Genomic DNA, 26960 nt, shown 5'->3' with positions numbered 1-26960 from the left:
CATTCAAGATTTAGCCTTTGGGTCTATGCTGTTTGTGGAAAACCAATTGCATTAAGGTTAAACGCGTACACAATGGAAGCTTTTAGACGTCATAAAGTCGTACAAACAGGGATCGGTTTTTTTTATTTTATATTTTCAGCCCGGCTTAGCGGAAGTTGAACCTCACTGGAGGGGAGATGTCAATAGGGAAAGAAAGCACCAGAATGTTGGAGAGCATTCTACTTTATCTGCATGCTTCCAGGTGAATCGAAACAATACCAAACCCCTCTTTTTCCTTTTACAGTCAACGTTAAAAATCTAGAACAAAAATTCACATCAATTTCGCCAAGGGGAACTGCATCAAAACAGTGAAACAGGCTAAATACAGGAACCAAAAAAATACAAAAAAGCCAACCCACTGGAAAAAAAGATTGAAACCCGAAAGTGTATCCGATTGTGCGGAACGAGTTACTCAAAACAGTAAGACATGAATTCTGTTAAGCTCGCATATTGTTTGTGTATCCATGCCCGTGAAGGCGATCCAATGATGATGATCGGTGAAAACGCGTTTTGATCGATCTTTTTTTTAAAAAACGCAAGAAATAAAATTGCAATTGTAATTTCCCTTTTTTTTTTTTTTTTTTTTTTTTTTTTTTTTTACCAATCTCAGTTAGCGCTTAGGTTTCACTTTTTTTTCTCTTCTTTTTTCTCCTCTTCGTGGTTCAGTCTTTCTGATGTTGCAATCCCAAAGCAGTCAGATGGAAGTGGACCATCCTAGTTGCCGCTTGCAAAAGTTAAATGTAGAAGTTCTACAATTGATCATGCGCAGTTTAGACACATTTTCATTAGCGAAATTATCCGAAACGAACCAATTCTTCTATTCCCTGGTACGCAAAGAGCTGAGCTTTGATTCCGTCCACTGGAAATATGTCAGTCAAGCAACTCCACCGCCTACCGCTGTGGCTATTGCTGCCGCCATGTCCTCCAGCACCATGTCGCCTTCAGCCCAAGGAACACCTAGTCTGTCGACTTCACTCACCGAGCCACAACAACCATTGTCATATCAGCAACATCTTCAGCCGTTCCTTCCAGCACCTCCTCCTCCTCACACGAGTCATCCCACGCGAACCAATGCAGGGATCGCATCTTCTCCTCCCGCCTACCACACGCGTTGTTTGGCCCGCATTGACGATAAAATCTACATGCCTTTCATGACGGTGGAGCCGGTCTGCTTCATCTTTGATATGAAGACGTACACTTGGGAACCGTCGCCCCGTATAATCACTCACAAATGTCCCGATTACACCCCGTTCATCACCCCCATCGTTGCTATTGGTCATCATATCTACCTATTTGGAGGCCGCTGCATCTATCAGGGAACGCTATCCAACGATCTCTACGTTTTGAACACGACAACGTTCGAACTGGAAAAAATCCAAAACGTCACCGGTCGGTTGCCAGGGCCTAGATTCGACCATTCATTGGACGTGCTGCACGATCGTTACCTTGTCATTTTTGGTGGACTGTGCGCGGATTCCTCCGGTAATAAAATTTAATCATGACAGATATGGCGAGCGATGAAAAAACACAATCGTCATAGCTGATCATCAATATGCAATCATAACGATCTCTTGTCCCCCCGACACGACTAATTCATCATAACAGGCGAAAACGATTTATTTCTGTACGATACGTTAACACATATCTGGATTGAACCAACGACGCACGGGTAACCTTAACAAGCATGAAGTCGTCATTACCTCATACAAAAAAGCTAACAGTCCTTTGTTTTTTTTCTTTTCTGGTCCAAAATGATACAGTCAAATACCTGCTGCGCGTTTCGGTCATGCCACGTGTCTCGTGGGCGATGATTTTTACGTGTTTGGTGGCTGCCGCATCGACGCTGATACCAACATGGTGTACGATGTACTGTATCGTCTGGATTGCCGGACATGGATATGGTACAAGTACGATCATCCGGAAGCCATGTCCTACCGAAGGCGATTGCGAAGAACCAGTCAGTCATGGATGAATTACGACATTTTGGACGAAGACATTTCTCACTCGCTTCGAGAAGATTTCGTGTTGGTGACGACAGGTCAACCACCGCGCGATCGATTCGGTTGCACCATCTGCTATGTCGGACATAAGAAACTCGTCATCATTGGTGGTCAAACCATTCGTCAAGATGGTGACGACACCAATACCTTGCACGCTTATTCAGTCATGGCCGTGGATGTATTTGATCTTCGCCATCGTCACTGGTCATGGTTGACTACATCCGTCCCATCCGCATCATCCGCATCGGGCGCATCCATGCTTTCCGACAGCGCCAATAGCACCAACAGCAGTTATCTAGGTACCAACATTTATCCCAATAATATCAGCTGCATCGTTCTGAAAGACCACGAAACTACCAGCAAAGCAACTCAAATTTTTGTCATTGGGCAACACCGCACGTTTGCTGCATCGACGGATTCGAGCGGGCGCACCACCGGCACCACCACCACTTCTGGCGGAGAAAGCAGTACCACCAATAGCGATGGCATGGCTTCTTCCACATCACCCCCGCGTCGATCGTCCCTGTTGACGCAACCGTCGTTGACTTCGCTTCGATCCACCATTGAACCGCCCGAACCCGGTATCGTGGCCCCCATCCCTCGAAGTGTTGGTATGGTTCTTACCCCTTCGGCCACCGTCGCGTCGCCATGGTCCGAACCCCCGCAACGGTCTCTTTCCCAAACCTCGCAATACAGTGTCAGTCGAGCGATCGCCGATTACGATGGTTACCTCGACAACTCAATCTGGAGTCAAACAGATGCCGTGCCTACCCCGACCGCGTCAACGCTGCAGACTAGTCAACCGCCTACCCCTTTAACGACTTATACTGCGGCTTCACCCTCCGCTTCGCTCGTGACAGGTCAATATCCTGATACCTCGTCTGAATCAGAGCTCCTGCCTCATTCTGGATCTAGTACTCAAACGTATATCCACTCCGTCTACAGTGGATCCGGCAGCCCCACCGCCACCATCCCTCGGGATAATCGACAATACTCTTCCGAGTACCTTAGTCTGATGCTGGTCCTGAATGACGACGAAAACGATTAGAGCATATCATCAATTGGGTTTTTCCAAAAGAAAGGCAAAACAGAAAAGAAAGGCGTCCCCCTTTTTTCGCGAAGACTGTATACAACTTGTTGCATCTGTAAAAAAAGAGAAAAAAAAATACCTACTCATTTATCTTCAAGAGAGTGCATGCATATTGAATAAAGAGCATAATTGTAAAAGCCCTCTTGAGAGGCATGACAAAAAAAAATAATGACTCTTTGAACATATGATTTTATGACCAAAGTATTATATTATTTTTATTTAATGCAAAGACTGAGTAAGATTAAAGGAATAAAAGAAAAAAGGAGACGACCGCTTCCAATAGGTTCAGGCAACCGTCCTCTTGGTTTTTTCTGATTTTGTTATCTACAATTACGTTCCCAACAGGGCCTATGGTCGTTTAATGAATTCGATATCGTTGCCTTTGGTTTCCATGCGCCCCATCCATGACCAAACACCGCTCATGACTTGTGTTCGGATAATCCCCTGATGCTTCAATTGGTAGGTTTGGACCACCTTCAAAAGAATGGCTGCCAACATCTCCTCTGCCACCAAGCTTCCTTGACATGCCCGACGTCCAGCGCCAAATGCAAGGTGATCACGCGCATTCAAACCTTTACTTGTTGGCACTTTTTCATCCAACAGCGACACATAGGAGGTACCCAAAAAACGGTCGGGGTTGAATTGATGCGGTTCGGCGTAGTACCGCTCGTCAAAGTGGATCGCATCCAGATTTGCCACCAGTTCCACATCCTCATCGACACGGTATGCTTTATCGTCGACGGTCAATTCATAATCAACGCGAGCAGCATGCGAGAACATCTTCACAGGACCATCGTAACGCAAGACTTCATTGATAAAGGCCTTTGCATACCGTAACGCTTGCTCTGGATCCTTGTCCAACATCTTGTTTTGCCAATCGGCGCTGGTCGCCACTCGTTGTAAAGCACTAAACAGAGCTGCCGACAGGTACTTGTAGCTGTGCACGGTCAAGTGAACCAGGTTGACGAGAATTTGGTCCTTGGTGAGTTGTTCGGGCGTGGGATCATTCTTGGATGGGGCAATATCAGCCAGCGCCGCCGCGATGCCTTTTTGTTCGTCCTTTTGCACCGTGAGAAAGATTTCAAGAATGTCGTTTCGTAGATACGTGATCGAACGGTTGCCTAGCAGTGCGGTGAAGGCCACGTACAGCTGTCGCACCACAGGAAAAAAACGACTGTAGATATGCCATGATTCTTTTTGCCAAACCTCGGCCTTTTGCACTTTTTGCGTCAGCGTCAGCATGGTTTCTGGATCAACCTCTTCTCCCACGACGATATGCAATGATATATGGAGAGCAATCAATTCCACCAACTGTCGCAACTGATCGGCCTCCACGACCTTGGCGTCATTCAACGAAATACCATTGACGAATTTCTCCGCCTGACGATGAAAGAGGTCCATCCACCCGTGATACTGCGATTTACCAATGACCTTGTTGATCCCGCGACGAAGACGGCTCCAATAAAGTGTAAAAGGAGCCGTAAATACCGTTTTCCCTTAAGAGTTTCAACCGCGGATTAGTATCACTCACTTGTACAATTCCCCAAAGCCTTCTCCTATGCTTACCGTTATCTGACATGATGACTTCCACGGTATCGGACAAGGTTCTCGATGAATTGTATTGATCCATCTCCACAAACGTTTGTCGAACCAGTTTGGGTTCGTTCAAGACGATCACTCGCTTCTGCCCGATTTTCACTGAAAACAGCGTTCCGATTTTCTGACTCCATTCCGTGAACGACTTGCAATAAGACACGTGAAACGCGTCAAAGGCGTTCCAAAAGTATGGCAGTTGCGAAGGTGCGGTTGGCCACGCCTGTTTCCGTTTGCCGTCCGGGTACTTATTCGCCCAAATGACTTTGGTCATCACTTGAGATAACAGGAACGTTAAACCTATGGATACAATCGCTGAAAGTCCGTTGCCCATGAAAAAAGCTTGAAATTGAAAAACAAAAAGAGAGAGGGGGGAGACAGAGGGTATAAACTTTATGTGAGAAAGATCACAAGTGAAAAGAGTCAACAAGAATGCGAGATGCAAGAAAATAAGATTTTGCTTTAAAAAGTACAAAAAAACCTGATGAAAATGGGAAAAACTTCTATATAGGGAAATTCGCTGGGTCCGCCATTCGGACTTCTGATTCCCTGCCATCTGACAATGGAACTCATTAAATATCGTAATGCTATCATTCCAATAGATGAATTCATGTCAAAACATAGTCTAAACCACTTGACATGACATTGTGTTGATTCATTCTTTGTCTGTATTTCTTTTCGAGAGATAACGAAGGGAGAATACGATGGTGACACAAAAGACAAGACGATAGACCGTTTACGGAAAGAAAAGTCATATCTGGCACAAATATTCACACCGTCAATACGAAGAGCGCATTGATCCTGTGATGTTGTACGTGTACGTGGTTGGTGTGTTTGCCAATGTTTCAATCTTATGGTTTACCACCGTTTCCATTTTTTCGGTGGCCCGGCATCGCCAATAGGTCAATCATGGGAATGCTTGCCAAGGGTCAGTGTGCCATTGGTCAAAAATAAAAAATTTGCAGTCTGCAATAACAGTTGCAAATGGCGTATCAATCTATCTTGAACCCTGTTACACGATCTGGATTATTCTATGGTTTGAAAGTAAACCTTTTTCCTTGGGCTTTCATTGTCTCACGAGCTATTATTGGTTTACCAATGCAAAAAGCACGTAAAGCATTCACAGTCAGGAGCAAACTAGAGTAGAGCGTACCAGATCATGACATTGATTGTAAAAACTGTAACATAACACATAGCATTAAAAATGCAGCGATTTCGAATATGAATTTCGCGAATAACAAGAGTCGTCGAAACTGAAGCTATGGGTGGCAATGTGTGACCAACCGTTCGTCAACCTTGGCGATTGTGTGGAAATCAGGATCTCTGCCGGGTTTTTATACCGGTGTACACCAACATCATATAGATTTCTACAAGCGACCGAAAGAAAAATGTAGCCAGCATAATACTTTTTGAAAAATCAGAATAATGGTTAATGAATCATGTCCTACTCGTCCTACACCAACGACTGCTGGATGAACTGCAGGCGCGTAGTGAATACCGAAGTTCTGTGTTAAACGGACATGGAACCAATTCTGTATATTAGCCATACCATAATCCACAATCTATTTATATTTTCATTGAAAAACGCCTCTGCGACTTGATCCTGTGGGGAAATAGACTCTAGGAATCATGAACCGTCTCTGAAGATATTTGGGCGGTGAGGAGGGGAAAATTTTAAACTTTTTTTTTTTTTCAACGGCTCCGATCAGTGACTGCGAGATTTATCCAAACGTGCATCAAAAAGGGGAAAACAGACGAAACAAATAGCGTCGTAACTGGTTTTCTTTATTTGGTTTTCATGGCGAGCAAAAGTGTTGGTTTAGTGGTAGGAGGTGCTGCGTTGGGTGCCATTTCCATGGCGACCTATCACCGCTTCTCGCAGCCTCGTCGTCCTACGGGTATGATGCCTGTTCCTGGACCTGCACCGCCTGTCCCTGTACCCGCAGGTGGCGTGCCAGCTGTGCCTGCCACACCCGTTCCTCGTGGTCCCATGCCTGGCCCTCATCAACCTCGATCCGTCGAAATGGTAGAGAAAGCCCGCGAGATCTTGCCGTTCGGATTCCCTGGTAAAAAATGAGCAAGACCGAAAAGGATGCAACCCACTGCTAATGCCTTGTTTTCTCAGGTCCCGTGAGCGATACGATTTATCGCAATGCGTATGTCGTTTCCTATAACCGTCGTGATCGTAATCCCAACTGGGTTGCGGAACATCTCACGGCGACTTCCATTCAGCGTGCGGATGGCGTTGATCGCAAAAAATCGCAGTTCAAAGAAGATGAAACCGTTCCTCCCATGTTCCGAGCTCGTTTGTCCGACTATTTCCGCAGCAATTTTGACCGAGGACATATGGTGCCTGCAGCGGATGCCAAGATTAGCCAGGATGCTATGGACGAGACCTTTTACTTGACCAATATCTCTCCTCAAGTAGGCGATGGATTTAACCGCGACTGTAAGCGCTGGCATTTTCAGTGGAAACAGGAAAAAAAGGACTCAAGGAAAAGCTAACGGGCTTTTTCTAATTGCTAGACTGGGCTTATTTCGAAAACTTTTGCCGCAACTTGACCAAGAGTTTCTCGGATGTGTATGTGTTTACGGGACCTTTGTATTTGCCTCATCAGGAAAACGATGGAAAATTCTATGTGAAGTACCAAGTGATCGGTAACCCGCCCAATGTGGCTGTGCCGACCCATTTCTACAAGGTGATCCTCACACAAAACAATGGACGCTACAGCGTGGGTGCCTTTGTTCTTCCCAATCGTCCTATTTCGGATGATACCCCATTGGAGCAGTTCAAGGTCCCATTGGATGCGGTTGAACGCGGTGCTGGTCTTACCTTCTTTGACCGCATGGATAAATCCGGCCTGGGCGATCTGTGCAAGGAGACGAAATGCAAAGTGGTGCTTACCAAGTTTGCTGAAGCCAACAAGAAGAAAGCCCTCTCTTCTTAAATCCGATCTCCCTCCTAAATAACGCACTTATATAAAGATAGATATATCCACTCTTAAGTTATTGAATTGCATTGTAATTTTACTTCATAAACACATGCAAAAGAAATACTCTCATTCTCATGAACCAGAGAAAAAAGAGTTGCATAATCCATGAATTTCCTGTCATGCTCGCAATGGGTATTGCGATCGGCGATAGGGACTACGACGAATCTCTGAGAGTACAGTATAATACTGTACGTCGTAAAAATGATGCGGATCACGAAGGAAAATACACTCCATAAAGGGGAAATCCACTTCTGTAACGTGGTAGCATGTCTTCACTACAACGATCATTGTCCGTGGCAGGGAAGCCGCGGCTTTCGGCCATTGAAGGATCTTTAATGTTACAGTAGAGATTTAGACTATCCGTCTCATAAAAAGAAATTCTCCCCACGCGAACATGAATCTCTTTTTATGTGAGCTAGGCAGTATCTTAGGACACAGATCACCAAGATATCCAGTGACGGCCGAAAGTGACATTAGCTGATCCGGCAATTTCTACCCGTGAAATTGACTTGTGTGGATCAACAAAAGGAAGCGAAAAAAAGGGAAAAAAAAGTTATCAATGAAATTTAGCGGTGCCTTTTCTGTTCAAGCATGCGAGTTTCGTTCTACGCGATCGCTTATGATCGGTTATTGTTCACCTGAATATCTTGATGACCTTTGGCTGGCAGCTCAATCCAGCCCCTCAGATGTCTCAGAAACCCAGTGAGGGGAGTTGGCGCAATTTTTTTGCATTGGGCTTAGGAGGATTAGGTTTTTTTTTTATTTTGATAAACTGCAAGTTGTTGTTTGTGTAACCAAAGAAGCTACTACAGTGTCGCGGTATAACAAGCAGATTGACTTTTTGCCAGAGTAAGTACGGTAACTGCGATGATGATACATCCACTAGTTTCATAGTTCAGCTGCCATTTTAGACTGTGAATAAATAGTGTTGCATCCATATTACGGACGGTTCGAGTTGAACAACAATTTAATTCGCGTGATACAACTTTTTGACAACGTGTCCTTGTGCGGCAAGATCCGTACCCCATTTCCAATGACCGTCTAGGAAAAAAACGTGTCAACGCCGGTGACACAGCAGCATCGGCTATTTTTGATGAATGGTTGCAATGGTAGTGTAGCAAACAATACAGGCTCAGCGAAATCTAGGTGCAACTGCAAATGAAGCAAGGCAATCGCTTCTTCTTGTTACTCAATCTATTGGCACGTGAATGGACAAGTACAGTAGAATAGAAATCGTCCCGCTTCCAGTACAATGATGATGCGGCATTAATGGATCATAATTCATATGATATGCGTTATTACAGAAGGAAAGCCCTCATATTATGTTCGTTAAACCTTAAATATAAACCTTGTTGACAATCAATTCACTCAAAGCACCGCAATGCTTATCGAATAACCCATTCTTTGCGATCTTTTAGCTTGTTGGTTGGAGAGAAAGCAAAGTGAAAAAAAGTCTGAATAAGGAGAAGATGAGTCTTACTGTATTGCCACTCAGGAGGTTGCAAATAAAGCTGTAAAAAGTGATTTATTTGCGGAGACAGAGGTGCGTGTTATAAAGTGCCAGGAGAAGGAAAAATTCGAGTTTGTCAGTGAGCTTTACACTGCAGTTCTGTATCAACTTTCCTGCTTTGTTGCCATACAGCGGTCATTGCTGCTTGATCTTTGATTTTTGAGAAAGAGAATGATCGAGATCATGACATGATAAAAGCGTGGTCGTTCGGTGTTCAATAGATAAGGTCTACACATTGAAGCCAAAATAGAGCTGATGAAAAAGTGAGACTTAAAATATTTTCCTCACAGGAAAAAAAAGTGGATGGTCAATGGAGGAAAAAAAAAGATTTTCGTTGACTCCACAAACTCAATCAAGGGACGATGTATGCAACAGTTCCAAGTTGAAACCGCCGTGGGGTAGTTTGTGACAAAATACTATCAAGCCCAAAAATGCAATCGCAAAATGAAAGAGATGAAAAAAATAAAAAAAAAAACAAATCTAGCGGTAAAATGACATATGGAATTTTGAATAAATCAGGTAATGATGTCCAAGAACATCACAGGACGGTGAAATTTCCAGTGTACAAAAAGTGGTGAATGGATAAGTCAAAGGCAAATCACCATCTGAAAGACATACAATTAAGGAACAAGCGTGTTGTAGGGCGGCGCTGGGACCGTAGTACAAGGTTTTCTTTTTCGCCTTTTTGACGTCGGATGGTGTGTGATTCGCCTGTGGAGGTGAATGATGACTCCAATTGCCTTTTTTTGATCAAAGGATCTGCTTCTCGTAACTCAAAAATATTACAAGAATCGCAGTCCGAAAGCTAATTTTGAACCTCCATCAATTTAGGGGTTTTATTTTTTTTCAGAGTCGTCTTTTTTGGCGCACTCTGCTTTCTTCTTTTTTTTCTTTTTCTCGTTTTTTTTTTTTTTTCGTATTGATTTAATTTTTATTAATTTTATTGATTCTTACCGGTTTTTTGTTACTGCTTATTCTATTAAAATATTATGGCCAAGAAACATTCTAATAACGCCAACAGCCGAGCTCAAAAGCGCGCACGTAAGAGAGAAGCGCAAAAGAAAGCCGCCAACGCTACGGCCGGGACGCCCACCGAAAGCATGTCCACCAGCACGGATACTTCCATCGAAAAGTCTACTCCATCTCAGCCAATGGCTCAGGAACCACCGATGACGGTTTCGGACGTCGCCAACACCGCCGCGGCTATTGCCAATCCAGCTACCTTGACGACGCATGTGGTGACAGGTGGCGATCAATTGAGTCAGTCCACTGAGACGTCGACCCCTGAAGTCCCGAATGCCTTGACAACCAATGTCACAGATGAAAGCAAGCCAGTAGAAGCAACCTCTGCACCTTCTGAGGAAACTGAAAAGGCAGATCAAAAGGAAAATCCATTGACCAATGAAATCGGAAAGGAGCAAGTCAAGGAAAAGGAGACAGACAAGAAGGAGGGTGAGGAGGAGCAACAGCAGCAGCAGCAGCAGCAGCAGGCAAAAGCGAATGATGTTGAGCCTCCAGTTGTTCAGGAGAAGCAAGAAGAGGAGCCCAAGTCTACAGTCGAGTCTGCAGAAACTGGGAAGCCATCTGAACCTGTTGACGCACCCAATCCATCCTCCGCTGCCAAGGAGATCATCACCTCTTCTTCCTCTTCAGCGAATGATGTTTCCAAGGATACCACTGAATCGGAACCCATCATCACCGAAGCTGTTTCGGCCGATGAAAAGGAGAAGGTTACGTCAGCAGAAGAATCACACGATAAGGATGCGGCCGTTGCAGCACCAGCAGCAACCTCGGAACCCACTACAGTGGAGCAATCTACCTCGGAGAAGCCATCGGCGGTCCCAGTGCCAGTATCCACCGAGTCATCCAATCCAGCAACAAAGGAGACGCCTGCTGTCGAAACCGTAGCAGATCCAAAGCCTTCCGAATCCTCAGAACAAGTTCCACCGGCCGTGCCTGACGAGGAAACTCAATCTGACGAAGCCACGCAGAAGACAGAAAAATTAATAGAAGAAGCAACCCAAAACGTGGGTGCGGCAGCACCGGCAGCAGCAGCAGCAACAGCAGCAGCAGCTCCAAAGACCGGCAGTGATGAAAAGAAGGAAGAAGCGAAACCTCCCTTGCCTGACAAGAAGGCCGAAAAAGCACCTTCCACCTTGTCGGATTCAAAGACAGCCACGACGGATCGGTCAGATGAAAAGAAGGCCGGGTTAGAGAAACCCGCGAAACGATCATTACTAAAGGATGGTTCGCTACAGCGAAAGAAGTCGGGTATCTTTACTCTGTTCAAGAAGGACAAGGCGAATAAGGTATGTTTGAACAATTTCTAATGAAAAAAAAAGCGTGATGTACCACCATAACAAGGAATCTGATAATTTGGTCCTTAGACAAAATCGGTGACCGATAAAGAATCGAAACGCAAAACGTGGCAATTCTGGAAATAAGCATGCGTTCCAATCTGCACGATATTTCTTCTTTTTTTTTTCCCACCACACCGATCCCACCATTCATCCAGACAAAAAAAAAAAAAAAAAAAAAAAAAAAAAAAAGCGAAAAAAAACAACCATCATTTTCATCAAGAAACTGAAAAAATATATCAGAGAGAAAAAAAAATACCAAAAAGAAGTTAAACACTCCTCCAAAAAGCCTACTGCACCATGTTTTACTGTGCTCTTACAACTATTTACACAATACCTCTTTTACTTTCGTATGTTTTGTATTGAATCTTTTTTTTCTTTTTTTATAAACCGCGCTGTAATAACTCAATGACATCTTTTTTACTTTTATGTGGCTATTTACATTACTCTTATTTTGATCACTGTTTCTCGGCTCATATCATATCTTTCGTCAAGATTGAATCCAGTCACAAAGTCCGACCGCTTGCCCGATTTCTTTGTCGTTTTTTTTTTTTGGCTGGTCCTTGAGAAAAAAAAAAAAAAAAGTCGCCAGGCGGTCCTTTGTCCTAATTGAAGCCGTCAACAATGCTTCTTTTACGGTTACCGATGGCTTCTTTCGCGAAACAAGTGCCTAAAACATTGATATTACATCGAATAACGCCTGCTACCCTGCAACGGTCGTGCCATTTCGCGACATTGCCAAAGACGGCGAGGTGAGCATTTTTCCCCCCACACACCTCTTTAACACGGAGGCCCGTTCATTAGCTCAAAAAAAAATACTATTTTGTAGATCTGTTTTCCATGCATCAAAGTTACGATCGCGTCGCGGTTTCGATGTACGACATGTGCTGATAGCGCCTTTATCTTCGGGCAACCCGGAGCCAGACAAGCGAAACGCACTGCAAAAGAAAGCCGACACTACAAAAGAAGTGCTCAACAAGGTACATGCTCGTCTGCTCTGAGAGATGCGAAACAAAGAACCAATGACTTAAGCGAATGCTTTGACCAGTTAAAACAATCCATGCCGATCGCCAAGGAAAATATTTATACAATTCCCAATTTCTTGACGTTTGGACGCCTGTTATCAGCTCCGTTTATCGGTTACCTGATTTTGCAGCACGACTATAATTTCGCATTGGGCATGTTTGCGTTGTCTGGACTGACCGATATGGTGAGGCTAAAAGATAAAAGGAGGAATTGGAGAGATGACTCATGCATGGAGCTCTAGTTGGATGGATACATTGCACGACGATACAATATGAAAACGTTTACCGGCAGTATCATTGATCCTGCCGCCGACAAAATGCTCATGACAGTAATGACAGTAACCCTGGCCATGGAAAATGTAATACCAGGTAAGGCACAGGAGACCAAATAAAAAGGGAGACTTTTTTTTTTTTTGAGGAAAATAACCATAGAAACAATTGTGTCTAGTTCCATTGGCTACGGTGATTCTGGGACGTGATGTTGGCTTGGTGCTTGCTAGCTTCTACTACCGATACATTTCTCTCCCGGCACCGGTGAGTTACGATAACGAGCTTAGATTAGGAAGAGGGAAGCACTGCTTAGACCGGATTTTTTTTGTTCTTTATGTTAGAAAACTCTTATACGTTACTTTGATTTCTCCATACCCTCGGCCGAAGTACGACCGACCATGATCAGCAAAGTGAATACGGCGTTGCAGTTACTGTTGATGGGATTTTCGCTCACCTCGGTCACGGTGGGTATGCCTTCTGCCGAATTAATGACCGGAATGCAGTAAGTCACTTCTTTTTTTTTTTTCCTCTCATGTTGTCTAGTTCAAAGAACTGGATCATTGATTTTCAAATGCGTCGCCTAGTTGGTTGGTCGGTGCTACCACTGTCTGGTCGGGCGCAAGTTACATCTACTCCAAGGACGCTGTCCGCCTTTTACATCGACCGAAAAACTAGCATTTCCCTTTAAATTTCTTTTGAAATCCTCATTTAAAGCAGAACAAAAAAACCTTTCCTTATATGGCACAGCCTCCGTGAAGCATGAACAAAAATTGCGCTCTGCATGGTCAATTATTTTTTTTATATCTGGGAAACTGAAAGCCAATCATTCAAATTGGTACAAAAATGGACAGACGGAGATTGGGCAATCATATGGGGTATTCCATGTATTCCATGATTTTGTGTTGCCTATCAAGATTTTTTTTTTTTTTTCACTCCCCCCCCCCCTTCTCTTTGCCCCTCCTTTTTTTTGGATCAATTTCTTTAATTTGGATGCCTTGTCTCGCTGTTGATTATGCATGCGGGTGAATCTTACAAAACATTGATGCCGGCCAGTTATATTAATCCAGACAACACGCGCTTGGGTAGGTGCCTGGGTCTTTCTTTTTTTTCTTTTCTTTCGTTTTCGCTCCATCCCCATCATGACCCATTGTTCCATGTTTGTAGTGGTGCGCGGCATGTCCAATGACGATCATGGCCACAGCGAGACATGCTCCTTTTTGACAAAACAAAACGACACGTTGATTCTCGCTCCTTTTCAAAAACGTTTCACTATTGACAGTTCCGTGACATTGCTCGATCCGACATCCACATCCCTTCTTGACACCACATGTAACATGGTCAATCGATTCTTGGAAGGTAAAAAAAAAATTGTCTCTTTGAATAATTATTTGGAACCATCGTCTCAATTTTTGCATTTTCGTCTTCTAGGTGATGATGCTTCTATTATCACCAAGGTAAAACTTTAAATTTTCCCCGTTTCTTTTTTAAAATTTTATTTGCGGAGATACTGAAGTGTGCGTGAATTGGCAGGGACCGTTGAGGTTCATCGAGCAGAGTCACAGTGGTAAGTGAGATCCGTTAGGTTTTCTTAGTCTTTCATACAGTGTAAACTCACGGAAAAAACTGCCATGGCACAGACTTGATTAGTTATGCGAGCGATGTGTTATTTCAACAGTACGGCGAGAAAACCGGTCGCAGTGTAAATACGTTACATACCCATGGACGGCAGGCCCGTCCAGTGCGACTTCGAACCACTTCCATGATCGATCTTCGAACCACCACTTCTTTGACGGATCATCGTTACACATTCAAGGTGTGCATGGTGGAATTACATAATGATCACGTCTACGATTTGCTCGGTGATACAAAGGTCATTGATCATTGCCTGGAACGGACAGTGTCCAGCACGCATGATATGAAAAGGTGGGTGAAAATTTCCTGATTTGGCTTACTCTCTTTCCTACATCATCCTACATCATCAGCACACAATTTTTTTTTCTATTCTGTGATTTGGTCACTTTTTGACTTACGAGAACATCACTAGATTTTTTAATCAAGGAATGAAACGACGGTTACACAACTCGTCGCATTGTATATTTTCGATTTTGTATAAACAAGAAGTGTGGATCAGTAAACCCAAAAACGATGGGTCCAAATCCACACCTTTGCGACGGCAACAGGGAAGCTTTTTGCGTGCAAACAGCTCCCCCAGTGTCAAAGAGATCATTGGTCAAATGGAAAAGCAAGCACGGAACAAGCGAAAGGATACCGAAGGCGAATGGACCGTCAAGCAATCCCATCTTCACTTTATCCTTACTACCGATAGTGTCAAGGCGGTGACAGAAACCCTTTGTCAGTTTCCGACAATGCCATCCATGTATCACAATTTAATGGCGGCCGATGAACGGTGTCCTATGCTGGTGATAGCGTGTATCAGTATCCACGAAGCCGATCTAGCCGAAACCGTCGCCACGCTTGAATGTTTTGGCAAAGCAGTAAAAGAACAAGACGAACCGATAAGCGATGGCAATGATACAGACATGGTGCGGAAACTTCGCTTGGAATTGCTTGACTATCAAAAGAACCAGCAGGAACTGATGGATGCTCGAGCACTGCAAAGTGAACAAATCGCCGAACTGGAAAGGACGGTCGCCACCATGGATGGATCGCTTAAAGAACGGGAACATGAACTTCGAGAAGTATATTCACAGAATATGCAATGGGAAAAACTGTGGAACGATCTGCTGTATCAGCATGAACAGTATAAGCAAAAAGTCGATCAAGCTGCTGTATCGATGGAAAAGGAGATGACGCAGGAAATCGAACGATTGAAACGAGCATACGATATATGCAAAGAAAAAGAACAGATCTACCACGACCAACTGGCGGATGCTCAGGAGAACAATGCCGTGTTACGGAAGCATATGTGGGAAAACGAACAGGGCACGCAAATTAGTTTGAGATTACGGTTGGAGGAATTGGAACGTTGCAAATTGGATCTCGCACGGTATCGAGCGCTGGAGAAAAGTCAAACGGCCATGATTGTTGGATTGGAGCGAAAACAAGCAGAGATGGACACGTACACTGCGAACCTATGTCAACAACTAACCCAGCGTGATGGCGAAATCGACCACTTGAAAAAGTGTTGGAAGGAAGAAATCGAGAGAAAAGAGAAATGGCAAGAGCAATCACAAGATTTGCAACGACAAGTTTCATCCATGGTGAAGGAACGCCAGCGACTGGAAATGACGATCCGGTACATTGATCACCGACTTCAGCATCAGGATGATCGATTTGACCAATTGTATACCACGTACGAAGATCAACAGCATGCTTTTCGCCAACGCAAAAAGGAGTACCAGGAGATGGTGGCAATCTTGGAAACGGACAATGCGCGTTTGAAAAGCGAGATCATGGATTTTAAGCAGCGTTTGAACGAGCAGGAGATGTTGGTGGACACACTGCAAAAGCAACAAAAAGTGTCGCTCATTGATCAGCAGCGGACACGCGCTCTGGAAAGTCGTGTGGAGGAACTGGATGCTACGGTGGAACAGATGAGCACGGACAAACAAAAGGCGGAACAAGTGCACTACAACCTTGTACGAGAATTGGCGAAATCGGCGGCTTTTGAGAAAAAGATTCAAGCATTGGAACAAACCATGGAGGAGGAACGCGCGCTGGTCCGCGCGAATGATCACACAGGCATGATTGAGAAATTGGAAGACAAGATCAAGGCGCTTGAAAAAGCCAAACAGACGGAACAGGAAGACTTTGAAGCCAGTTACGAGATTGCATTGAACGATCTGGAAACGTCGCGTCACACCATTGCAGCTCAGCAGAGAATCATTGATTCGCTTCGGAGAGAGTCGCACGGACTGCACGGCCCCGGATCGTTGGAAGACTCGTCTTTCCGATCCATGTCGGATCACTTGCCTACTATGCCAAACTATCGTGTAAGGTCTCCGGATATGAAATCACCGCGACACATGCTTCTTGATTATGGCCGAGCCACCAGATATCGGGACCAGGACAAGTCCATCACGAGCCGACCCACGTCGCCTTCTCGATCCGTTCAAATGTCGGTCCGGTCTCTGTCACCCCCGCCGTCTGAGACCATGAGCTGCAAAAGACGGGAAGATCAAGGGGATACCACGCCCAAGCAGCGCGGATCGATCCATTCGGTATCGTCTGACTCGGGGTTGCGATCGTTCCCAAGCTTGCGGTCCGTTTCTCAATCACAGCCACCACCACCAGGGGCCCATGACCGGGCCATGTCACCCATGTCATTTGCACCGTCTCCACCGCCCTCCAATCCACTTCCTCCGATTCCTGACACCATGCCCATGTACCCTATCCGATCCAGTGCGAGTACACCGATCCCCACGGGCACCAGTCATTCGGTGATGGAAGATGGCGAAAGTTCGCGAACCAGTTACCAACGGATCATTGATCAGGCCGACAGTGATATCAGGGCCCACCAACACATCATTGGCAAGCTGGAAACGCAGTTATCTCGTTCCGAGTCCAAAACGAGAGAAACAAAGAAACAATTGGACGTGTTATTACACGAAAAACACAGCAATGATCGTGAACTGCAAATGTTGAAAGAACACATTGTGCGTCTCGAGCAAGAAGCGGAAGGCAATCGGCAACACCTAGAGTCACGGTTGCATCAGGAACGACTGTTGAAAGAAAAGGCGGAAAAGGCGCGAGCCATTCTAGAAGATCGATTAGACACATTGATGATGACGCATAAAAGGAGCAAATTTATGTGCTTTTAATATCTTGGACTTGCCAATATCACCACTCTTATATATCATTTGATTAATGCAAAACGAAAAAAAATAAAATCATTTTGGTTCATGTCTTTTTTGTCAAACCATTTGATACATGAGCATGGCCAGTAAGTATATTCCATTCAATGTCGGCATAAAGGCGTCTGTTACCCTGATCATTGCCTTGTAATTTTTTTTTAATATATGATGCAAACAAACAATCAGGAGACGGTTATTTTTTTATTTTTATTTCATGCTAGATGGTATAAGGTGGCAGTCACTAGTTTACATTGAACATGGGAATAACAAGAGATATGAATGTTTACTCTGGATGGAGACATATTTTATTTATAAACCATTGGGGAAATAGCAATGATCGATGCTGCCACAGCACTCGATAACAAGTGATGAGGGTAACTGATACAACCCCTGCTGCAAGGGCAATGTCACGTTGATCTCGCCACAGATTTGCTTGGGCGTCATTGGCTGTCTCGCGATCATTTTCTGGAGACGATTGCCATCCTTGACAGCATAAACAAATGCTGGCGGCACCAATGGAAATGGGACATTTGCCAGCCATCAGGTTGAGTTCGTAAGCGCGCTGAAAGACATGCATCGCTGCTCGAGCGACCCAATCTTCCAGGTGAAGGTTACTGCACCATCTCTTTAGGAACTCTTCGATATCGGTGGTCCGTAAACCGCTGGTGGTGAATCCAGTCGGTTCAAGTAATTTAAGCATCAAACGATAGTACACACCAATTTCATGTTTCTTGATACCGGCCGCGGTACATATTTCGGCAAAAGTACGAGGATTGTTGTATTTACGACAAAGGATGTACAAGATGGAAGCCAGGATGTGGATGCATTTTCGGTTGGGACCGCGGCTTTTCAGTGTTTTGGTTTCTCGGACGCAGAGAAACAAGTCGCAGGTTTCGTTCTGAGGGACGAAAAATAATAATTAATGATGACCCTTGGAGATAAATAACGAAGACATAGTTTGGCGGGACAAGAACGTACCCATATGTCGTCTGACAGCTGCATTTTCTGGTACCAATTCATGGCTCGTATGTGTTTGTCAATGTCTGTTTTGGTAGGATCATCGGGTTCGTCTTTGGCGGAGGTACGTGGGGGTCGTCGGTGGTTGGAATCTTTGATCATTCTCACGTCATTGCTCTCACTACTACGACGGTATTTCCTTCGTCGGTTCATGCCCGCATTGTGAGTACAATCCTCCGCATTGGCGGTGGTTGGAATTGCATGATCGTTGGTGGTGGTATTTATAAATGTGGAGGAAGGATTACTGTTTTGAGAAGAGGATGGGTGTGTTTCGTCGGTTTTCGTCGTTCGATTGGATAAAGTACCCGCCGGAGTGTGAAGTGAGGAGTTTTTCGAAAACGAGGGACCGTCAAGGGCGGTGGCAATGTGGTCATTCTGATAACTAAAGAACATGTGTAGTTTTGAAGGCAAAGATGGTTCGGTTGTCGCAGCAGCAACATTGTTGCTATTGATATTGATAGGTTGCGCAGCAGTTGAATTTGGTTTCGATGGTGCTGCGGATGACGATAAATTGGTGGGTAAGGTTGATGGTGGTTGTGTGGCCAGCGGAGGTAAATTCAGTTGCGAATGGCTATGGAAGAGAAGCACAGGATTTTGATGATTTGTGTAACTTGAACTAGCCGATGATGGTGACTCGACAGTGCGATCGTTGCATGGTTGCAGTGAAAGGACGGTTTTCAGAGGTGGTAAAGTAACATCGGACATCAGCAAAAAATGAAAAACTATTGAAAGATCTGTGTGTGAAGAGCAAGAAAAAAAAAGCGGCTGGAAAGGAAAACTATATATAAAAAAAGGGCAAATAGATGAAAATGATAAAAAAGAGCAATGAAGAAAGAAAATGATAAAGAGAAAGGGACCAAAAAAGAAAGAAAAAAAAAGTGCTGATGGGGCCGGTCATACAAAATTTGGAGCTCTGAGACAGTCACCTGCTTTATTGCATTTTCTGTCATGCATTTTTTTTTCTCAGCAATCCCTTCCCCTCATCTCTCTCCCTTACTTTCTTTCTTTTTTTTTCCTTCTTCTAAACAATTACCATACTCGTACGTAGCTGCACACGCCATAAGTTCTCTGTTCGTACAATATACCCTCTTTTTTTCTTTTTACTATGAAGGTTTATCGGGCCGAAACAGGCCAGCAAATCAACTGGCGCAGTACCGCACTGGATACCTTTCGCACGTAAGGCCCCGCCTCCCACCAATGTCCCCATGAGCAATTATGCCCGCCATTGTGACCCTGCTGTTTAATAAACGTTTTTCTTCATTTTAGACTAGACGATTTGAAAAAGGAACTTGAACGATGTACAGGTGTCCCTGCCGACAGTCAGATCCTCATGACAAGTTATGGTACTCAAGTCCGACAAGATCAGTTTAGCGATGTACTTCACGCTACCGGACAGGTGACAGATAAGCTTTTCAAAAGCAAAAAAATCAACACTTATACTAAACGCGAATTTATTTCCGATGGTGTGTTCCTTGACAGGACGAATATATCGTGTTTTGTTATGATCGTCACTATCTGGGGAGCTCACCGGAGGAAATAGCTACACTTTTAGACGTGGAAACACCGACATTGGAACCCAAAGTGCCACCTTTTGATGGTAAATGCCCTGTCGCAGTTTTTCTCCCATCATTGAAACCTGACCTGAAAATCTGTTTTCCTGTTTAGCATTACGAGCTTTACAAGCTTTGAATCATAAACGATCCATTGAAAAACTCACGGTATCACAATCCTGCGAATTGTATTTATCACTTTTCAGCAGTTTCGATGTCTATTGTCAGGTAAGTCCGCATCAACATGATAGATATCCTCCCTTTTTTTTTTTTTTTCCCGTGGGTCCACATGTGGTCTTTTTCGTTTTATCCCACCGACATGGATAAACAGACTAACACCAAAATTCTAGTCACTCATAAAAACGGCGAACTTGCATACACAACTTGCACAGACGATCGTAACGGAACAAAAATCACAAACCATGGCACTCAATGTGGCGTTGACCAATCTCGAGTCACACAACCGGTTTGCCAAACAAGGCATTCAAACTCTTTTTACAGCCGCGGATAAAGAACTGGCCAGACACACGGCATTGTTGGACGCCGTCAATATCGATCTCAGCATTCTGCGCCATATCCAAATTCATCCTCAGATCCTTCAACATATCAACGACCCCGAGATTGTCAAGGGCCAAGGCCGCCTTGTTCACTTTATCAATGACGCAGCCATTGAGCACGTGAAGGACGATACGCTGAAACGTTGCGATCATTTGACAGCCGAACTCCAAGAGTTGCGCAACTTGGCCTCCGATTTAGAGGCTTGGGAATCCGATTTACACAGACAAATGGCGGAAGATCACGATCTGCAATCCTTGGACACCACGTTATCCGATATCCAGGAAATGCTAAACAAGGCCCAGTTTCTGCGCGACAAAATCAAACGCGACCTTGGCCGAATCTACAGCAAGATCTCGGAACTGTTGAATATTCCACTTCAGTCCCTGCTCTCTTCACTGACACTCAACACGACCGCCGCGCATGCAAGAAACATCAATAGTAGCCCATCGACCAACGGTTTATCATCGCATGCCAAGAAAACCCTGGAAGCATTCAGTCACCTGGCCGAGATCCATGTACGTGATTATCTCCCCAAATTATCAGACTACGAAGCCAGCATACGACAACGGGTCAACGATTTGGCGTGGAAGAAGCGCTGCGCGATCGAGAGTTTTCTCAAGAACATGAACACCGTCTCTCAGTTGCAAAGTGAGATCGCCGCTGTAACCCCACGACTCGAAACAGCTAATAAAGATCTCTCCGAATTAAAACAAACCAACGGCCACCACGGCCTCGAATCACCCCGTGAACTCCTATTTGCCTATGTAAATATACCAATGACAACAAAACTATCAAAACGTGTGTTTAACTCATCTTTTGCTTATTTTTCCCTTTTTCTTTTTCTATCTATTTTTTTTTGGAACCTTGCCATCCGATCGTCTAATTTATACATGTTCGTCCCTTGGTGAAAGGGCGCTTTGTTAATAGAACTCGTACGACGAAATGAATACATGAAAGTAAGTGGTTTGAACCTTTTACACAGCACTTGACTCACTTACTAACTGATGAATTTTTGTCCTTAGTTGCTGATACAAAACGCCGATATGGTAGCTGATCTGCTGGCCAGATACCGTGATCAAGAAGAAAAACGAAGACAGACCTTTCGTCACGATATTGCCCCCATCTTGCCCTTTAACTTTGTCGCATTGGAAGATTCGGCCTCTCATTGCGAAATCTCGACTATTTGCGCCAAATCAAAGTATCCGGAAATTGAACGCGACGACATTTTAGGTAAAATGGTTACCAGTCTTTTAAAAGAGGCTTGTCATCGGAGAGTCTCACAGTTATTCTAGATTACATCACCCTGTTGAGTCAATTTTATGGCCATTCAGCCTTTTCCAAAATATCAAAAGCCAAGGGGAAATCATTGTATCAATCCACCAGTATGGACCAGTCCACTCCACTGCGGTCAAAATCCAAAAGATGGCTCAATGGCGACAACTTTCTAAGTGTATTGCATGATATGAACAAGAAATTGGATGGCCTCAAAGTCGATTTCCTCAAAGATGTCCAAGACATGTTCTCTATTCCTCAACCTCCCAAGTCCATGGGCGGCACTAGCAGACGAATGGTATCGCCTTTGGCTGACTCAGTATCTCCGATTCACGCATCGTACAATGCGGAAAATCAGTTGAAAGATTACGAAGCCAAAATCGCCTCACTGGAGCGTACGTTGCAGAAAAACTTGAACATGACGCCAGAGCTCCGATCAAAAGATGCCGACGAAGGGGACCGTTTCACTGTTTCTTCCAATGACTCCTTTGCTTATTCGGTAGTGGAAGGTGGAAAGGACAAGATTCTGGATATCGGACATTCACCTTCTCCGACGGACAAGGATCAGCTTATTGCGCAAATGAAAAAAGAAATTCAACAGCTGCAGGATACGGTTTATCAACGCGAAACGTTTATCAATAAGATGCATGGACAGTTGATTGAAGAACAGGAAAAGGTAGGCCTTTCTTTTTCTTATTCTTGGAATTTCAGTCGACTAGGCCAACAAACACAATGGATGAATTTTTAGGCAGATGCGTATCGGGTTCAGAACGAGCATGAGAAAGAAGATATGCGACTACAAATCCAAGAGCTTGAGCAATTGCTGGACGAAGAGCGACAAACCTACGAGGAAAATCGCAAGAGTGTAAGCGGATTGACGGTGGAAACGCATACGAATAGGAAAATAATGAGGGCAATCTATTTAGTTGTTGAAAGAAGCGCAAATCAAGGATAATTTGGCCGATATACGTATTGCCAGCGTCGAAGACGAATTACGTGGAAGGGTAAAGAGGAGAACTTTGGAAACGCCAGTACACATCTTACTGAAAGCTTGCTCACAGATGCAAGATGTATTGGAAGAGCACAAGCGTACATGCGAGAAACTGAAAGCCAAGCATTATGAGGAAATCCAAGATTTGAAGCGAGCCCATCAGGAGGAAATGGAGGAGTTTAATGACCGACTGCGCATTGAACTAGAGCAACGACAGATAATGGAAACACAGCTACAAGCTGTCCGACAGGAAAAGAACGACCTTGACATGCAACTGACTCGGGTACAGTCGGATCATGATGCAATAACGCAGCAAGCGGCCGCAGAAAAGATAGAGGTAACGACACTGTTACCCTCAAACACAATACCAGCGCTTGTTGCTCAAACTGATGTTGTTAGATGGAAAATAAAATTCAGATGCTGTCGTTGGAAAAGGGCAATAGTGAACAAGCCCGAGAAGACATCAAGCAGCGATTAGCCCAGGCCAGGGAAATGGTCGCCAAGGCAGAAAATGATTGGATGGAGAAACAGAAATGGCTCGAGGAGGTAAAAAAAAAACCATCTCGGTTGTATCGGCTGTCGAAAGACATGATTTACAAAACAAATTCGAAATAATAGATGATGGCTGGGCAAGAAGCCATTCGCACAGCAGTCATCGAACTGTGGGACAAACATCTCGATAGATCGGTGAACGGAGACATAGACATCCTGACGCTACTACAAGAATTTGACCAAGCCTTGCACAAACAAACAAAGGTATGGCGTACTGGCGTTTTTTATCAGCAGATGAACTGAGAGCGGGTCATAGGAATCCCGACACGATCATGACAGCAAGAGGTCTCCTCCACCGGCAATGCTACAGGGAATCGAGTACGCAGAAGCTTACCAATTGGCAATCCGAATGGCCCAAAAACTCGAAGAGTTCATTATTTTTATCATCAAAGAACTGATCGAACAATTGCAGTTGCCGGGTAGCCATATCGGTGTCTCTGACTCGCTCGAACCATTGCCCAACTTTGATATCGCTGCATGCGAGATGATCATGGATGCTGCAAATGCCATTGATCATAAACTGTTCGTCTCCTCTGTCGGCAAATCCATTAGGGAAGCTCGTGATTATAACCGACGTTGGCAAAAAGAATACAAACAACTCAAAGGTAAGAAAAGAGTAAATAGAAATAAAAGGACACGGGGAAATTAAATCCGACTTGTTTTGCTCGATAGAAAAATACAACAAGTTGGTGGTGACTACCCATGAAAAGATTGCTTTTCGCAAGTAAGTGACTTGAAGCAGCAGAATACATTAATCAATAAAATTCACGCGTCTGGCTAGTTTCAAAGTAGGCGATGTTGCCTTGTTTTTACCTACACGCAGCAACACCTCGGGAAAACCTTGGGCGGCATTCAACATCAATGCTCCCTACTATTTCTTGAAACCCTCTGAAAGCGTCATAGGACAAATGCAGACCGACGAATGGATCGTGGCACGCATCACTTCCATCACCGAGTGTGTGGTCACTTTTCAGGTAAAACGAGACGGATAAGTACTATACTAAACGTTTTCGACTCACATAGTGCATTAGGATCCGGAAACCAATCCTTACGGACTTGCGGATGGTGCGACCTTTTTCCAACTGGATGTTGAACATTGGCGTCACAGTCGACAACGTGCGTATCGAAAACTACACCGGCATGAAAAGCAAAAAGAAGAAGCGGCGTCCGCTCCTCCTCCCAAGCCTGCATCCCAGCATTGGTCTTCGGTGCAACATCCAATTCCATTATCCAAGGCAATATCCACCGACACCGGGTTAGCCAGTATCCGCAAGGAAATCTCGTCGACAGAAACGATGTCGCCTTCTTCTCTTCCCGATACCAGTCGATCCAACATTAACCGCAATCCATTTTCACTCTCACTCTCCACTTCCAACATTGTACACAGCTATATTCCTTCTATATCCCCCACAGCAAAAAACCAGGAACGGCGTAGGAGCACCGGTTACTTCCAGTCACCGTCTACATTACCCGTTGAACCTTATTCTGTACCAGAACAGATTTAATACGCTCTATACCAAAATCACTACCATCCCATGTCCGATTCATCCCCACGTCGCCCGTTATCCATACCACACACACGTCACTTCGTTGTTGCATCCAAACCAAGCACAAAATGTTTAAATTTCATAAATATAACATATTTCCCCATCACACGTTTCACAAAAACGTCCTTTTCTTATTCCCTTCCATCCAATACGTGTGTCATCGTACTACACTGTATCGAAAGCTGTGTCCGCATCCTGAATTACCATCACACTATACCAGCTGCAGCGAATCGAGGCCAATAAACAACCAAAAAATGAGTGCTTCAAAGAACAGGTGACTTTATACTGAATGAATAAAAATGATGGAAAACATCAGCGTAGCGAAGAGACAGGAAAGAATAAAAAAAAAGAACTTGTATTTATACCGTGTTGCGCAACACTACAGTATTCCAGTCAAATATTAGCTTGGAGAAGAACATTGGAACGATCACGAACATGATGAGCACATTACCTAAAACTACGGTATCACCGCGAAGGAACATTTTACTGACAAAGCGATCCTTGTTCACAGGCTTGGCTTTGGCGCCCTTTCCGGTTCTAGGTGTTTCGGTCCACATCTATGAGAAAAGGGAGACACGGTTACAATTTCATTCAGTGAGTGAGGAGTATGGAAATGCAAATTCCAATACCTCTTTGACGTTTTCCAAGACCATATTGCAGTGACGGTCAAAAGCCTTCACACGAGCCAACATTTTGTGATTGTTACGGCAACTGATCAAGATCTGATTGTTGTTCTTCACTGCTTGCTGCAAAACAGAAAGAGGGCCTGTGTTGAACTCCATTTCCTCCTGCTGACGGAGCTCTTCCTCGGTCATTTCAGATCGTGGTTTGTTTGCTATTGTGCTAATAGGATGAAATCAGTCTCCATGGTTTCTTTCATGGCAATCTATCCGTTCAAATGCTCACCTCATGTTCGGTGACTCGTAGATGGCAAGGCAGACTGACGCAGCTAGAAAAAAAAAATCTCAAAAGCGGCAAAACCGAAAAGTAAAAAGCAGTGACGTGCTACCGGAGATCCAAAATTTAGAGGCAATCGGACCTGCCTGCGTTCCGTTGGCTGGTGTGCTATACTATGCAATGATCATGTAGTTAAAAAGTGGCGATGTCAAGGCCAAAAAAAAACGCTCTATTAAAATATAGGTTTAATGAGCTGATGTTATATTCTTTGTTGATATACCGGTATACTGTATCTGAAAAGTTTGCAGTAATTGCTGGGGAAAGGGAAACAAGTCGTTGACTGGTGGTTTACTTCGCCTCGGTATATTCGTTCTTTTTCGCAAGATAACAATTTTTCCAATGTGGACAATCTAATCATCAGCTCTATCAACTATACACATGATAAAAATCAAATATTCTCATTAGATTTCAAAAGTTGGACTGTAAAGCACAACTTGCATCGCGGGCTGAACATCCATTCTGTGTGCGATGGTATGATATATCGTGAGACTCATGGCAGCGCATCAATGTTGACCAAGGGTTGAGATCGAATTCTGTTGACATGATAGCCATGCCATTTTATGGAATTTCCTTTTTCGCACTTCTGTGATCAGATCACATCTTGGCATGACATCAACCCTATACTCTTTGTAATAATCCACCTAGAGTTTTATCTTCCGTTTCGCCAATTTAAAGCGCTTGTATTTCTCGAAATACATAAGCGAATAATGATAGACAGTAACTTGCGAGTGAAAAGTAGAAGATATCATTTGACTGGACAGAAGGGCACTAACTGATGAAAAAAAAAGTTCCGAGAGCCATGTCAATCACACGCACTCAACGGTT

At 44.2% G+C, this 26960-nt stretch overlaps 8 protein-coding genes across 8 annotated transcripts; 5 read left to right on the top strand and 3 right to left on the bottom strand.

Moving 5' to 3' along the window:
- Nucleotides 1-888: 888 nt before the first annotated feature.
- Nucleotides 889-3277, top strand: BYT42DRAFT_507256 (uncharacterized protein). The gene is made up of 4 exons (XM_051565111.1): nucleotides 889-1521; nucleotides 1645-1708; nucleotides 1800-1996; nucleotides 2033-3277. Exons 1-4 carry the CDS (start codon nucleotides 957-959, stop codon nucleotides 3085-3087), a joined length of 1881 nt encoding a protein of 626 aa, XP_051428142.1. The 5' UTR covers nucleotides 889-956; the 3' UTR covers nucleotides 3088-3277.
- A 44-nt stretch (nucleotides 3278-3321) lies between these two features.
- On the bottom strand, nucleotides 3322-5149 carry BYT42DRAFT_507254 (cytochrome P450). Its single transcript, XM_051565110.1, has 2 exons — nucleotides 4696-5149; nucleotides 3322-4625 (listed from the first exon to the last, which is right to left on the bottom strand). Exons 1-2 carry the CDS (start codon nucleotides 5054-5056, stop codon nucleotides 3478-3480), a joined length of 1509 nt encoding a protein of 502 aa, XP_051428141.1. The 5' UTR covers nucleotides 5057-5149; the 3' UTR covers nucleotides 3322-3477.
- Nucleotides 5150-6490: 1341 nt separating this feature from the next.
- BYT42DRAFT_551637 (uncharacterized protein) lies at nucleotides 6491-7800 on the top strand. Its single transcript, XM_051566288.1, has 3 exons — nucleotides 6491-6788; nucleotides 6848-7171; nucleotides 7249-7800. The coding sequence occupies exons 1-3, from the start codon at nucleotides 6521-6523 to the stop codon at nucleotides 7668-7670; spliced, it is 1014 nt and encodes a 337-aa protein (XP_051428140.1). The 5' UTR covers nucleotides 6491-6520; the 3' UTR covers nucleotides 7671-7800.
- Nucleotides 7801-12124: 4324 nt separating this feature from the next.
- BYT42DRAFT_551634 (CDP-alcohol phosphatidyltransferase-domain-containing protein) lies at nucleotides 12125-13807 on the top strand. Its single transcript, XM_051566287.1, has 7 exons — nucleotides 12125-12334; nucleotides 12412-12562; nucleotides 12631-12792; nucleotides 12850-12976; nucleotides 13056-13141; nucleotides 13219-13379; nucleotides 13462-13807. The coding sequence occupies exons 1-7, from the start codon at nucleotides 12207-12209 to the stop codon at nucleotides 13550-13552; spliced, it is 906 nt and encodes a 301-aa protein (XP_051428139.1). The 5' UTR covers nucleotides 12125-12206; the 3' UTR covers nucleotides 13553-13807.
- A 160-nt stretch (nucleotides 13808-13967) lies between these two features.
- BYT42DRAFT_12921 (uncharacterized protein) lies at nucleotides 13968-17705 on the top strand. Its single transcript, XM_051562184.1, has 5 exons — nucleotides 13968-14233; nucleotides 14306-14331; nucleotides 14408-14441; nucleotides 14515-14800; nucleotides 14922-17705. The coding sequence occupies exons 1-5, from the start codon at nucleotides 14017-14019 to the stop codon at nucleotides 17656-17658; spliced, it is 3300 nt and encodes a 1099-aa protein (XP_051428138.1). The 5' UTR covers nucleotides 13968-14016; the 3' UTR covers nucleotides 17659-17705.
- Nucleotides 17706-17879: 174 nt separating this feature from the next.
- Nucleotides 17880-19560, bottom strand: BYT42DRAFT_551629 (uncharacterized protein). Its single transcript, XM_051566286.1, has 2 exons — nucleotides 18670-19560; nucleotides 17880-18589 (listed from the first exon to the last, which is right to left on the bottom strand). The coding sequence occupies exons 1-2, from the start codon at nucleotides 19411-19413 to the stop codon at nucleotides 17975-17977; spliced, it is 1359 nt and encodes a 452-aa protein (XP_051428137.1). The 5' UTR covers nucleotides 19414-19560; the 3' UTR covers nucleotides 17880-17974.
- Nucleotides 19561-19685: 125 nt separating this feature from the next.
- On the top strand, nucleotides 19686-25438 carry BYT42DRAFT_551620 (uncharacterized protein). The gene is made up of 17 exons (XM_051566285.1): nucleotides 19686-19884; nucleotides 19975-20104; nucleotides 20188-20305; nucleotides 20374-20486; nucleotides 20609-21580; nucleotides 21728-21772; nucleotides 21839-22046; nucleotides 22109-22764; nucleotides 22837-22953; nucleotides 23015-23092; nucleotides 23150-23416; nucleotides 23479-23625; nucleotides 23698-23835; nucleotides 23888-24236; nucleotides 24304-24355; nucleotides 24413-24605; nucleotides 24663-25438. Exons 1-17 carry the CDS (start codon nucleotides 19814-19816, stop codon nucleotides 25134-25136), a joined length of 4128 nt encoding a protein of 1375 aa, XP_051428136.1. The 5' UTR covers nucleotides 19686-19813; the 3' UTR covers nucleotides 25137-25438.
- On the bottom strand, nucleotides 25439-26238 carry BYT42DRAFT_601229 (small nuclear ribonucleoprotein Sm D2). The gene is made up of 4 exons (XM_051571024.1): nucleotides 26085-26238; nucleotides 25808-26021; nucleotides 25630-25735; nucleotides 25439-25557 (listed from the first exon to the last, which is right to left on the bottom strand). Exons 1-4 carry the CDS (start codon nucleotides 26087-26089, stop codon nucleotides 25538-25540), a joined length of 345 nt encoding a protein of 114 aa, XP_051428135.1. The 5' UTR covers nucleotides 26090-26238; the 3' UTR covers nucleotides 25439-25537.
- Between the last annotated feature and the right edge of the window lie 722 nt (nucleotides 26239-26960).

This window comes from Radiomyces spectabilis (genome assembly GCF_025331425.1).
Source record: "Radiomyces spectabilis strain NRRL 2753 chromosome Unknown BYT42scaffold_1, whole genome shotgun sequence".
Classification (NCBI taxonomy): domain Eukaryota; kingdom Fungi; phylum Mucoromycota; class Mucoromycetes; order Mucorales; family Radiomycetaceae; genus Radiomyces; species Radiomyces spectabilis.
The sequence above is the reverse complement of the archived record's forward strand: the minus strand, read 5'-3'. Positions and strand labels throughout refer to the sequence as shown.

Coding starts and splice junctions, on each gene's coding strand:
- BYT42DRAFT_507256 (XM_051565111.1), top strand. CDS start 957: ATGTCCTCCAGCACCATGTCGCCTTCAGCCCAAGGAACACCTAGTCTG. Junction 1,709..1,799: donor ATTGAACCAACGACGCACGG/GTAACCTTAACA, acceptor AAAATGATACAG/TCAAATACCTGCTGCGCGTT. Junction 1,997..2,032: donor AAGGCGATTGCGAAGAACCA/GTCAGTCATGGA, acceptor TTTTGGACGAAG/ACATTTCTCACTCGCTTCGA.
- BYT42DRAFT_507254 (XM_051565110.1), bottom strand. CDS start 5,056: ATGGGCAACGGACTTTCAGCGATTGTATCCATAGGTTTAACGTTCCTG. Junction 4,626..4,695: donor AGTCATCATGTCAGATAACG/GTAAGCATAGGA, acceptor GAAACTCTTAAG/GGAAAACGGTATTTACGGCT.
- BYT42DRAFT_551637 (XM_051566288.1), top strand. CDS start 6,521: ATGGCGAGCAAAAGTGTTGGTTTAGTGGTAGGAGGTGCTGCGTTGGGT. Junction 6,789..6,847: donor CTTGCCGTTCGGATTCCCTG/GTAAAAAATGAG, acceptor TTGTTTTCTCAG/GTCCCGTGAGCGATACGATT. Junction 7,172..7,248: donor CGATGGATTTAACCGCGACT/GTAAGCGCTGGC, acceptor TCTAATTGCTAG/ACTGGGCTTATTTCGAAAAC.
- BYT42DRAFT_551634 (XM_051566287.1), top strand. CDS start 12,207: ATGCTTCTTTTACGGTTACCGATGGCTTCTTTCGCGAAACAAGTGCCT. Junction 12,977..13,055: donor CATGGAAAATGTAATACCAG/GTAAGGCACAGG, acceptor AATTGTGTCTAG/TTCCATTGGCTACGGTGATT. Junction 13,380..13,461: donor GAATTAATGACCGGAATGCA/GTAAGTCACTTC, acceptor TGCGTCGCCTAG/TTGGTTGGTCGGTGCTACCA.
- BYT42DRAFT_12921 (XM_051562184.1), top strand. CDS start 14,017: ATGACCCATTGTTCCATGTTTGTAGTGGTGCGCGGCATGTCCAATGAC. Junction 14,442..14,514: donor CATCGAGCAGAGTCACAGTG/GTAAGTGAGATC, acceptor GCCATGGCACAG/ACTTGATTAGTTATGCGAGC. Junction 14,801..14,921: donor AGCACGCATGATATGAAAAG/GTGGGTGAAAAT, acceptor GAACATCACTAG/ATTTTTTAATCAAGGAATGA.
- BYT42DRAFT_551629 (XM_051566286.1), bottom strand. CDS start 19,413: ATGTCCGATGTTACTTTACCACCTCTGAAAACCGTCCTTTCACTGCAA. Junction 18,590..18,669: donor AGCTGTCAGACGACATATGG/GTACGTTCTTGT, acceptor TTCGTCCCTCAG/AACGAAACCTGCGACTTGTT.
- BYT42DRAFT_551620 (XM_051566285.1), top strand. CDS start 19,814: ATGAAGGTTTATCGGGCCGAAACAGGCCAGCAAATCAACTGGCGCAGT. Junction 23,626..23,697: donor AACAGAAATGGCTCGAGGAG/GTAAAAAAAAAA, acceptor TCGAAATAATAG/ATGATGGCTGGGCAAGAAGC. Junction 23,836..23,887: donor CCTTGCACAAACAAACAAAG/GTATGGCGTACT, acceptor AGCGGGTCATAG/GAATCCCGACACGATCATGA.
- BYT42DRAFT_601229 (XM_051571024.1), bottom strand. Junction 25,736..25,807: donor TCTTGGAAAACGTCAAAGAG/GTATTGGAATTT, acceptor CTTTTCTCATAG/ATGTGGACCGAAACACCTAG. Junction 25,558..25,629: donor CGGTGATACCGTAGTTTTAG/GTAATGTGCTCA, acceptor GGAATACTGTAG/TGTTGCGCAACACGGTATAA.